At 41.6% G+C, this 12759-nt stretch overlaps 1 protein-coding gene across 1 annotated transcript in view; it reads left to right on the top strand.

Moving 5' to 3' along the window:
• Positions 1-12309, top strand: part of LOC143767207 (uncharacterized) — a 206584-nt gene extending 194275 nt beyond the window's left edge. Inside the window, exon 11 of the mRNA XM_077255346.1 lies at positions 7603-12309. Coding sequence (XP_077111461.1) covers positions 7603-9698 — 2096 coding nt within the window. The 3' untranslated portion in view covers positions 9699-12309. The remainder of the gene's footprint in view (positions 1-7602) is intronic.
• The last annotated feature ends 450 nt before the right edge of the window (positions 12310-12759 follow it).

A 12759-nucleotide genomic window follows, 5' to 3' on the forward strand; every position in this document is an offset into this window, starting at 1 on the left:
TACAGGTCTGTGAGAGCCAGAAATCTTGATTGTTTGTTTCTGACCAAATACTTATTTTCCACCATAAAATGCAAATAAAATGATAAAAAAACAGACAATGTGATTTTCTGGATTTTTTTTCTCAGTTTGTCTCCCATAGTTGAGGTCTACCTATGATGTAAATTACAGACGCCTCTCATCTTTTTAAGTGGTGGAACTTGCACTATTGCTGACTGACTAAATACTTTTTTGCCCCACTGTAGGTGAGCCCTTGGGCCTCCAGACTCATTAAAGTGTCCTTCTCCCTGATTTATTCCCTCCAGAGTACATTACTTATCTGCTTCAATGTCCACTTCCTGGAGTTTCCTATGATACTGGAGCGATCTTTGTCTTTGGGTCTGTGGGCTCATCCTCCTGTTTTTGGATTCCTCTTCTCTCTCTGTACTTTGGTCTCTTCTCCCCAGTTGCGGTGATTTCCTGGCTTCTGTTTCATCATGCCCATTTTTCCCCAGCAGCATCAGTTCGTATTCTTCTACGTCTTTCGGATTTTTGAAGTTTTTTTTTGTTGAGCCATCTGTTTGTTGTACTTTCAATATGGCTGGGTACAGTAACTGGAACTGTATATGGTTTTTAAATAGTCTGGAACAACATTCACTGAATATTTTATTAACCTCTATGGAATAGTCATTGAAAATGATAATTTTGTGCCCTTGAAAAGTTAACGGCTCTCTGTGGCGCCTGAACGCTCGCAGTATGTTCTCCTTATCCTTTAAGTCCAAGTACTTGGCTATTGCTTGCCTTGGTCTCTGGTTTGTCTCTGGCGTATTGTTCGATCTTTGCGGGCCTATTTTATCTGCCCTTTCTACCCTTCTTTGAGAAGCTATTCCCAGAGCCTCTGGTAGATCATCTTCAAATATTCTCTGAAGTTGTCTGGGCTTGATAGTTTCTGGGAGTCCAACTACCCTTAAGTTGTTTCTGCGCGACCTGTTTTGCAGGTCTTAAATCCGATCTATCAGAATATGGACTTGCTTCTGCAGTAAACTGATGTCTTTATCAGCTTGTTCATTTACAGTGGGCCAAAAAAGTATTTAGTCAGTCAGCAATAGTGCAAGTTCCACCACTTAAAAAGATGAGAGGCGTCTGTAATTTACACCATAGGTAGACCTCAACTATGGGAGACAAACTGAGAAAAAAAATTCCAGAAAATCACATTGTCTGTTTTTTTATCATTTTATTTGCATATTATGGTGGAAAATAAGTATTTGGTCAGAAACAAAATTTCATCTCAATACTTTGTAAAATATCCTTTGTTGGCAATGACAGAGGTCAAACGTTTTCTGTAAGTCTTCACAAGGTTGCCACACACTGTTGTTGGTATGTTGGCCCATTCCTCCATGCAGATCTCCTCTAGAGCAGTGATGTTTTTGGCTTTTCGCTTGGCAACACGGACTTTCAACTCCCTCCAAAGGTTTTCTATAGGGTTGAGATCTGGAGACTGGCTAGGCCACTCCAGGACCTTGAAATGCTTCTTACGAAGCCACTCCTTCGTTGCCCTGGCGGTGTGCTTTGGATCATTGTCATGTTGAAAGACCCAGCCACGTTTCATCTTCAATGCCCTTGCTGATGGAAGGAGGTTTGCACTCAAAATCTCACGATACATGGCCCCATTCATTCTTTCATGTACCCGGATCAGTCGTCCTGGCCCCTTTGCAGAGAAACAGCCCCAAAGCATGATGTTTCCACCACCATGCTTTACAGTAGGTATGGTGTTTGATGGATGCAACTCAGTATTCTTTTTCCTCCAAACACGACAAGTTGTGTTTCTACCAAAAAGTTCCAGTTTGGTTTCATCAGACCATAGGACATTCTCCCAAAACTCCTCTGGATCATCCAAATGCTCTCTAGCAAACTTCAGACGGGCCCAGACATGTACTGGCTTAAGCAGTGGGACACGTCTGGCACTGCAGGATCTGAGTCCATGGTGGCGTAGTGTGTTACTTATGGTAGGCCTTGTTACATTGGTCCCAGCTCTCTGCAGTTCATTCACTAGGTCCCCCCGCGTGGTTCTGGGATTTTTGCTCACCGTTCTTGTGATCATTCTGACCCCACAGGGTGGGATTTTGCGTGGAGCCCCAGATCGAGGGAGATTATCAGTGGTCTTGAATGTCTTCCATTTTATAATTATTGCTCCCACTGTTGATTTCTTCACTCCAAGCTGGTTGGCTATTGCAGATTCAGTCTTCCTAGCCTGGTGCAGGGCTACAATTTTGTTTCTGGTGTCCTTTGACAGCAATTTGGTCTTCACCATAGTGGAGTTTGGAGTCAGACTGTTTGAGGGTGTGCACAGGTGTCTTTTTATACTGATAACAAGTTTAAACAGGTGCCATTACTACAGGTAATGAGTGGAGGAAAGAGGAGACTGTTAAAGAAGAAGTTACAGGTCTGTGAGAGCCAGAAATCTTGATTGTTTGTTTCTGACCAAATACTTATTTTCCACCATAATATGCAAATAAAATGATAAAAAAACAGACAATGTGATTTTCTGGATTTTTTTTTCTCAGTTTGTCTCCCATAGTTGAGGTCTACCTATGATGTAAATTACAGACGCCTCTCATCTTTTTAAGTGGTGGAACTTGCACTATTGCTGACTGACTAAATACTTTTTTGCCCCACTGTATATCCTCCAGCCTTGCTATTCTGCACTCTACTTCCTCTATTCTCACTTCATGTTGTGAGATGTCATCTTTATGATCCATCAATGCCTGCATTTTCTAGGGAGATCCTGGATCTCTGGCGTGAGGTGTCTGATTTTCAGTCTGTTCTTTGTAGTTTATATTGCTGATTGCTGAAGCCTGCCTGTGTCTCCCATCAGCTGGCCAGCTTCTCTTGGTGCTTTGTCCTCATCTCTCACGAACTTCTCCTGTTGGATGTTTGCAGAGATTTCATCCTCCCTCAGCTATAGCTGATGGCTGGAAGGCACACTGAGAATCTTCAGGTGGACATTTTGGATATCATGCATCTCACATGTCATGCCTCTCATGGAGGTTTTACTGCCACTGCGAAGGAGATAGGGTTCAATGGGATGGCTAATCTGCTTCTCACTGCTCTGTGCTTTTGATTCTTGGTTTTCTTATCAATTTTTAATGCTCTGAGGGGGTGAAATCTGCCGGGGCTGTGCGGAGCTCTCACTTCTCACTCCTGTATAGCCAGGGCTTGAACCAGGAAGTCGCTACAAACTCAAGGATTTTAGTTTTAAATAATTAACTAAACAGGGGGCACAGGTAGGGTGGTAGACTGAGACGAGGGGGGAGATGTAGGGTGGGGCTAAACCATGGAGAGCTTTGTGGATGAGAGAGATAACTTTATATTAAACTCTGTATCAAATGAGCAAACATAAGCGGGTGAGTGATCAAATTTTGGAAGCTAAGGAAAGATCTGGGTCGAATGTGATCCCAAGACAGCAGAATGTTGCTTGGGAGTACTGGTGTATCCACACATGGAAATGGCAATATCAGGCTTAGGTAGGTTAATGTAGGGAGTATACTCAAGTACCGTATATACTCGAGTATAAGCCGAGATTTTCAGCCCACTTTTTTGGGCTGAAAGTGACCCTCTCGGCTTATACTCGAGTCAGAGTCGGCGGGGTAGATGGGCAGGTGAGCGGGAGCGGCGGCTGTCACATACTCACCTGCCCCTGGCGCTGTCCCTGCATGTCCCATGGTCTCCGGGCAGCTCTTCCTGTGTTCAGCGGTCACGTGGTACCGCTCATTAAAGTAATGAATATGGACGCATATTCATTACTATAATGAGCGGTACGTGACCGTTGAACACAGGAAGATGCCACCGACTCCCGGAGACCATCTGACAGTGAGACGCTGCCAGGGACCGCGTCGGGAGCAAATGAGTATATCGGGGGAGCATTGCGCGATAGTCACCTTCCTCGTTCCACGCACTGCTCTGTTTTCCATCCTCTGCACTTACTGTTCAGGTCAGAGGGCGCGATAACGCGACTAGTGCGCGCTGCCCTCTGCCTGAATAGTCAGTGCAGAGCATGAAAGACAGAGCGGCGCGTGGAACGAGGAAGGTGACTATCGCAAGTGCCGGGGGTCTGAGCGAAGAGAGGTGAGTGTGATTTTTTTTAATTTTAATCTCAGCAACAGCATATGGGGCAAATGTGTGGAGCAGCTTATGGGGCCACTATGTATGGAGCATCTTATGGGGCCACAATGTATGGAGCATCTTATGGGGCCACAATGTATGGAGCATCTTATGGGGCCACAATGTATGGAGCATCTTATGGGGCCATAATGTGTGGAGCATCTTATTGGGCCATAATGTGTGGAGCATCTTATGGGGCCATCAACCGTTATGCAGCATTGTATGGGGCAAATGTTTCTATGGAGCATCTCATGGGGCCATTATTAACCTTTGTGCAGCATTATATGGGGAGTATTTTAATATGGAGCATCTTATGGGGCCTATCATAAACTGTATGGAGCATTATATGGGGCGTATTTTGTATGGAGCATCTTATGGAGCCATCATGGACTGTATGGAGCATTATATGGGGCTCCTGGTTCAATATGGATATTCAAAAACACTTAGGCCTTGTTCACACTATCCTTTTTTTGCTGCGGATTTTTCAGGTCCTGATTTGAAAAAACCGCAGTGCAAAACCGCGGTGGTTTTCTCTGCGGTTTTCTGTCCTTTTTCTACTGCGGATTCCACTGCGGGTTTCCAGCTGCACTTTCCTATTGGTGCAGGTGGAAAGAATTGACATGCTACTTTTTTTCTGCAGAAAATCAGCGCGGATTTTCAAGCCGAAAAAAGGAAAGTGGGCACAGCAGTTTTGGTTTTCCATAGGGTAACATTGTACTGTACCCTGCATGGAAAACGTCTGCGGATCCGCAGCTGCAAATCCGCTGCGGATCCGCAGCAAAAACCGCATCGGGTGAACATAGCCTTTACCTACTGATGTCTCAATTAATTTTACTTTTATTGGTATCTATTTTTATTTTTGACATTTACCGGTAGCTGCTGCATTTTCCACCCTAGGCTTATAATCAAGTCAATAAGTTTTCCCAGTTTTTTGTGGCAAAATTAGGGGGTCGGCTTATACTCAGGTCGGCTTATACTCGAGTATATACGGTAGTTCAGTTTTTGACAGATTCATAGTCAGGACATGAGAGGAAGAGGATTGGAGCCAATGATGACTTCAAATTCTTTATGCATTTCTGTGTTGTTCATAGCGCATATATTGTGGAAATTGGGGGTGTCCGGAGCTGGGTGACAGTTCTTGACAGAGCATGAAAGAAGGTTTTGGTCAGAGAGCAGGAGAGGGGAGTTAGTAAAGTAATGCACTGAGCAGATCTGGGAGAAGATGAGGTCCAGCGTATTTCAGTCTTCAAGCATAGGAGAGTTAGTAAGCGGTGCAAGGCTGAAGGAGAATGTTAGCGATAAAAAGTGGGATGCAGACGTGAGAGGGGTTCACCAATGGGGATGTTAAAGTCCCCCATGATGAGAGTGGGATATCACAGGACATTCCCAGTTCAATACAGTTATCATATTTTTGGACAACTGTAATTGGTGAAATTGTTTTTATCCATATAGCTTTTTCAACAGTGTTTTTTTTTTTAAATGCATCATGCAGAACTTTGTTATTAATTTTCAAAGAGGAAACATGATCGAACCTAGACCAACCCCATAATGATCCTAGAGATCACTCTTGGTTCAATTTGCATCAATTGTACATCAGATCAGTTTTGGGCATAAATTATGTTTCTAAACTAGAACAGATGAGTTAAACTTTAGAACACAAGTGTGAAGCCAGCCTATGATTGACCAGTATAAGGTAAGTAGACATGACAGTTTGTGATCAGATTTACAAATCAAACTCACCCATTTTTACCAATGGATCTCTGAAAAAAAAAAAAAAAAACAGATACGACTCCCATGCTGTACGCATCATCTTCACTCAGCAGTTGATATAAGAAGTTTTAAAAGACATATTTTTTTTTATTTTTACAAGAAAAAAACAGATGATACCCAGATTGCAAAAACTGGCACATGGTCATTGACTCATAGGAAAAAGTCATTTTTCTCAGTTATGACTAAAAAAATGTATGTGTGATTGAGGCCTACGGCCTCCATTATGAGACACTACTGAACATGTAACTGGAAAAGATTGGTGAGGGGCACATTAACCCCTTTCTGACCTCGGACGGGATAGTAGGTCCGAGGTCAGAAGCCCCGCTTTGATGCGGGCTCCGGCGGTGAGCCCGCATCAAAGCCAGGACATGTCAGCTGTTTTGAACAGCTGACATGTGCCCGTAATAGGCGCGGGCAGAATCACGATCTGCCCGCACCTATTAACTAGTTAAATGCCGCTGTCAAACGCAGACAGCGGTATTTAACTACCGCTTCCGGCCGCCCGGATCGCATCGCCGACCCCCGTCACATGATCCGAGGTCAGCGATGCTTCAGCATTGTAACCATAGAGGTCCTTGAGACCTCTATGGTTACTGATCCACGGTAGCTGTGAGCGCCACCCTGTGGTCGGCGCTCATAGCACACCTGCATTTCTGCTACATAGCAGCGAAAATCAGATCGCTGCTATGTAGCAGAGCCGATCGAGTGGTGCCAGCTTCTAGCCTCCCATGGAGGCTATAGCAGTATGGCAAAAGTAAAAAAAAAAAAGTAAGAAAAAAATAAAAAAAAATATAAAAGTTTAAATCACCCCCCTTTCGCCCCAATCAAAATAAATAAAAAAAATAAAAAATCAAACCTACACATATTTGGTATCGCCGTGTTCAGAATCGCCCGATCTATCAATAAAAAAAAGCATTAACCTGATCGCTAAACGGCGTAGTGAGAAAAAAATTCGAAATGCCAGAATTACGTTTTTTTGGTCTCCGCGACATTGCATTAAAATGCAATAACGGGCGATCAAAAGAACGTATCTGTACTGAAATGGTATCATTAAAAACGCCAGCTAGGCACGCAAAAAATAAGCCCTCAACTGACCCCAGATCACGAAAAATGGAGACACTACGAGTATCGAAAAATGGCGCAATTTTATTTTTTTTATTTTTTTTTAACAACGTTTGGATTTTTTTTCACCACTTAGATAAAAAATAACCTAGTCATGTTAGGTGTCTATGAACGAACTCGTACTGACCTGGAGAATCATAATGGCAGGTCAGTTTTAGCATTTAGTGAAGCTAGCAAAAAAGCCAAACAAAAAACAAGTGTGGGACTGCACTTTTTTTGCAATTTCACCGCACTTGGAATTTTTTTCCCGTTTTCTAGTACAAGACATGGTAAAACCAATGATGTAGTTCAAAAGTACAACTCGTCCCGCAAAAAATAACACGGCCAAATTGACGGAAAAATAAAAAAAGTTATGGCTCTGGGAAGGAGGGGAGTGAAAAACAAACACGGAAAAACGGAAAATCCCAAGGTCATGAAGGGGTTAAAATATGAACATATGGATTAGACAACTTCAGCAGTGAAAGGAAACAACCAGGATGTTTGCAAGGAGAAGTTTTAAAATATATAATATAATTATTATAGTTTAAATGCACTTTTAATAAAAAATAATAAAATCAATCTTATTCTTGACAGATGACTGTACCAGGAGTTCAGAGGGAAATCTGATATTTTCAGATTTTATAGCAGATGATCATCTTATTAAACCAGATACATGTAAAGAACATGCAATGATCCTAGATATAAATCCAGCTCTTCACAGCAAAGCTCTATCATCAGATCCTATTCAATGGGTCAATTCTTCTGCTTCATCAAAGGCCATTAAGGAAAAGAAAAGTCGCAGAAAATTTGTTAAACAACAAATGGCTCAAATAGAGGAGAAAACGTTTATATTGTCAAAAGGTGGGAAACGTTTTACAGAGAAATCACATCTTGCTACAGATCAGAGACGTCACACAAGGGAAAAGCCATTTACATGTTCAGAATGTGGGAAATGTTTTAGTAAAAAAACAAATTTTGTTGCACATCAGAGAATTCACACAGGGGAGAAGCCATTTTCATGTTTAGAATGTGGGAAATGTTTTAGTCAAAAATCAAATTTTGTTACACATCAAAGAATTCACACAGGGGAGAAGCCATTTTCATGTTTAGAATGTGGGAAATGTTTTAGTCAAAAAACAAATTTTGTTACACATCACAGAATTCACACAGAGGAGAAGCCATTTTCATGTTTAGAATGTGGGAAATGTTTTACAGCTAAATCACGACTTGTTACACATCAGAGAACTCACACAGGGGAGAAGCCTTTTTCATGTTTAGAATGTGGGAAATGTTTTACAGCTAAATCACTACTTGTTACACATCAGAGAACTCACACAGGGGAAAAGCCATTTTCATGTTTAGAATGTGGGATATGGTTTAATTATAATTCAAGTCTTGTTAGACATCAGAGAACTCATACAAGGGAGAAGCAATTTTCATGTTCGGAATGTGGGAAGTGTTTTAATAGGAAAGCACATCTTGTTATACATCAAAGAATTCACACAGGGGAGAAACCTTTTTCATGTTTGGAATGTGGAAAATGTTTTAATTGCAGAAAAAATCTTGTTCAGCATCAGAAAAGTCACACAGGGGAGAAGCCATTTTCTTGTTCAGAATGTGGGAAATGTTTTTTTTGGAATGCACATCTTGTTGCACATCAGAGAATTCACACAGGGGAGAAGCTATTTTCATGTTTAGAATGTGGGATATCATGTAATTGTAATTCAAGTCTTGTTATACATCAGAGAACTCATACAGGGGAGAAGCCATTTTCATGTTCGGAATGTGGGAAGTGTTTTAATAGGAAAGCACAGCTTGTTATACATCAAAGAATTCACACAGGGGAGAAACCTTTTTCATGTTTGGAATGTGGAAAATGTTTTAATAGCAGAAAAAATCTTGTTCAGCATCAGAAAAGTCACACAGGGGAGAAGCCATTTTCTTGTTCAGAATGTGGGAAATGTTTTTTTTGGAATGCACATCTTGTTGCACATCAGAGAATTCACACAGGGGAGAAGCTATTTTCATGTTTAGAATGTGGGATATCGTGTAATTGTAATTCAAGTCTTGTTATACATCAGAGAACTCATACAGGGGAGAAGCCATTTTCATGTTCAGAATGTGGAAAGTGTTTTAATACAAAAACACTTCTTGTTGCACATCAGAGAACTCATACAGGGGAGAAGCCATTTTCATGTTCAGAATGTGGGAAGTGTTTTAATACAAAAACACTTCTTGTTGAACATCAGAGAAGTCATACAGGGGAGAAGCCATTTTCATGTTCAGAATGTGGGAAGTGTTTTAATACAAAATCAGTTCTTGTTACACATCAGAGAATTCACACTGGGGAGAAGCCATATTCATGTTTGCAATGTGGGAAAAGTTTTAATTGTAAAACAAATCTTGTTACACATCAGAGAAGTCATACAGGAGAGATGCCATTTTCATGTACAGATTGTGGGAAATGTTTTTATAGGAAAGAGGGTCTTGTTGTGCATCAAACAATTCACACAGGGATAAAGCCGTTTTCATGTTCAGAATGTGGGAAATGTTATAGAGAGAAATCCAAGCTTGTTAGACATCAGAAAATTCACACCAGAGAAAAGTCATTTTCATGTTCGGAATGTGGGAAACATTTTAATTGGAAAGGAAGTCTTGTTAGACATCAGAATATTCACATAGGGGAGTAATAATTTTTATGTTTAGAATGTGGGAAATGTTTTAATTGAAAAACAAATCTAAATTCACATCAGAGAATTCACACAAGGAAGAAGCCATTGTGTAAAAATTCTGAGAGCAGAATAGAGACAAAGACACTGATTCAAGAGATGTGTGAATTACGGCACTAATTGCTCTAGATTTTATAAAATCATAGTTTTATTAGCAGGAGGTTTTCATTAGAAGACCAGTAAACCTGCTGTGACCTGTAACCTGTAAGTGACCACCTGGTTCTTCACTAGAGCCCTGATGATGTGGTTAGACTTGAGCTGTAGGTGGTGCCAGGTACCACTCTAGTACAGGCCCCAGTACAGTAGCAGCTGACCCCAAGGGGACAGGGACAGAGGTTCGGACTCGGGGTAGCTGGTAGGAGTGGAGCTGGTTCACAGGGTGATTTGAAGGCTACTACAACAAGTTCAGGAGTACTTCACTGAAGGTGTCCTTCAGTGTTCAGGTGTACTTCACTGAAGGGACAGAGGACTGACTTAGGTACAGGAACACATGTACTGGTTCAGACAGGGCAGGTGAAGGAGCGGTAAGGACCTAGTGGGTTTGAGTATCAGGATCAGGTACAGACAGGGCAAACAGATTCAGGCTCACGTAGAACTGATATAGAGAACCTAACAACAGTGAAGCAATGCACACATGCAATGTACTATTGTTGCTCATGCACCTCCCTATAGGTATGGCCGTGGCAGTGAGCATGTCTGCATCCCTTCCGGGAGGAGGAAGGGAGATCGTGCAGGGATGCCGGCACTGACATTACACCAAGTAGTCATTCATATTCCAGAACTCTGATTGGCAGCTCTCTGCCTATGCACAGTGTAAACAGAAAGCTGTCAATAACGTGTGGGGGGGATACACAAAGCTCAGTATTTAGAGAACTGACAGATGAGACATGAGAACAGTGTTTTGATGTATTAAGCATAAAATGAAAACTTATAATTACTTATGCATCTCTTCATTGTTTTTATTGTTGTTAATGTGCAAAATTATTTTATTTGGAGTGTGTTCAGAAGCTTCATGGCTGTGAACTAGCACAAAACTCAAAAACCATACAATAGTTTTGTGGCCAGGAGTGCAATTGTATACCTCCCCCAGTAACAATGTCCAAATCTATGGAACAGTTCAGGGAACTCCAAAATACATATAGCACAAGAGAACGGAGTAATGAAATCCCCAAAATCATTCATAAAATAATATAAATTTTATTTTGACCAATAATAACAAGTTATATCAAAATACAAAATAGGCACGTAGCCAAAAATGGGGTGTAGAGGAAACATATGGTATGCTTAGGGAATATGAGGGAGCAAAGAAGTTTACATCCCGGGTTTTGCCAAAAACGATATTATAATCACATTAAGGACTTATGGAATCATTCCATAGTCCCAGATACCTCAGTAACTTGTCCATGACAATATAAATATAAAGTGCCGAAATGCAAATGAACATGAACGCTAACAAAAACCAAGCGGCTTACCCATGCAAATGGATGGTTCCCTCAAGTTCCACAAGCGGCCCCCTGACGCACGTTTCGCGGTCTGCTTTTTCAAAAGGGGTATGTCTATTGGTCGCTCTTGTGAGTTTAAATGGGGAATAAACCGGAAGTGTACCTGGCGCATCGGCGCACGCGCACTCGAAATCTGGCTCACATCTCCCTAGCAGCCGTCATTGCTGCACGCGCATAGGGCGGAAGTCCGCCCATTGACGTCACATTGTATGCGCGCGCAGCTGTATCAGATAGCCCCACAGGAGGAGGGAGGTAAAGATTCGGAATGCGCGTGCGCACAGCCGGTGGCCATATTACCGAAGACCACAGAGGTCGCCATCTTGCTAAAGATATTTTTAAGGGGACAACATAAAAAACATATATGCAAACATCATAGTGCCAGCGTGAATTGAATTATAGTGCAAAATTTAGCGCTGGTGCGATACAATATTGAAACAGCACAATATAGAATACAACACCTAAATATAGTGCATTGGTAATAAAAACCCCACATATATGTGCATACGGCCAACGGCCATATTACCGAAGGCCACATAAGTCACCATTTTACCATGGATATTACAGAAACAACATGATGTAGCACTATAGTGCCACTACAGTGAACAACAGTGATAATGATGCGAATGGCACAATGACACTGATGTAAGGACAATTAGTCAAAATACCATATTGAATACGAAAATACAATAAAGTGCATACACACAGGAAAATTATTAAGCAAAACGTAACAAATAACGCGAGTGATGACGCAATAGGAAGTGGAGTCTCCTTCGTCCATAAGAAAAACATGAGATGTTAACCTCTGTAGTCCGGCAGGTAGAAACACGGCCAAGGGCCAAGGCCCGATATTGTAGCCCCATATAATAAAGATAGCTAAAACAAAGAACAACGAATATTAAAAATCATTAAAAACAAAGATATAGAGGAGAGACATGGGGAAGAGGAAAAGCCAAAAAATAAAAAATAAAAGTCACCGGTGAGGACAAATATCCACACCAAAGTCTCAAAAACAGAAGGTGAGGAAGTGGTGGAACATAATAACTCAAATCCTAAGACATCATAAGAAGGGGACAAAATGCGAGCAAACAGATCAGATAACAATGGCAAAGGATACTGAAATTTGACCGTGATTTTGTTTAGAAGGCGATAATCAATACAAGGTCTCAAGGAACCATCCTTCTTAGCCACAAAAAAGAACCCCGCACCAAGAGGGGAGGAGGAGGGGCGAATAAGTCCTTTCTCCAAAGACTCCTTTATATAACTCCGCATAGCAGCATGCTCCGGCACTGACAAATTGAAAAGTCGTCCCTTAGGAAACTTACTACCAGGAATCAAATTTATAGCACAATCACAATCCCTATGAGGAGGTAGAGAACGGAGTTTGGGCTCATCAAATACATCCTGGTAATCTGACAAAAACGCAGGGACCTCAGAAGGAGTGGATGAAGCAATTGACACCACAGGAGCGTCGCCATTAATTCCCTGACAACCCCAACTTGACACAGACATTGCTTTCCAAT

This window comes from Ranitomeya variabilis, chromosome 4 (assembly GCF_051348905.1).
Source record: "Ranitomeya variabilis isolate aRanVar5 chromosome 4, aRanVar5.hap1, whole genome shotgun sequence".
Lineage (NCBI taxonomy): Eukaryota > Metazoa > Chordata > Amphibia > Anura > Dendrobatidae > Ranitomeya > Ranitomeya variabilis.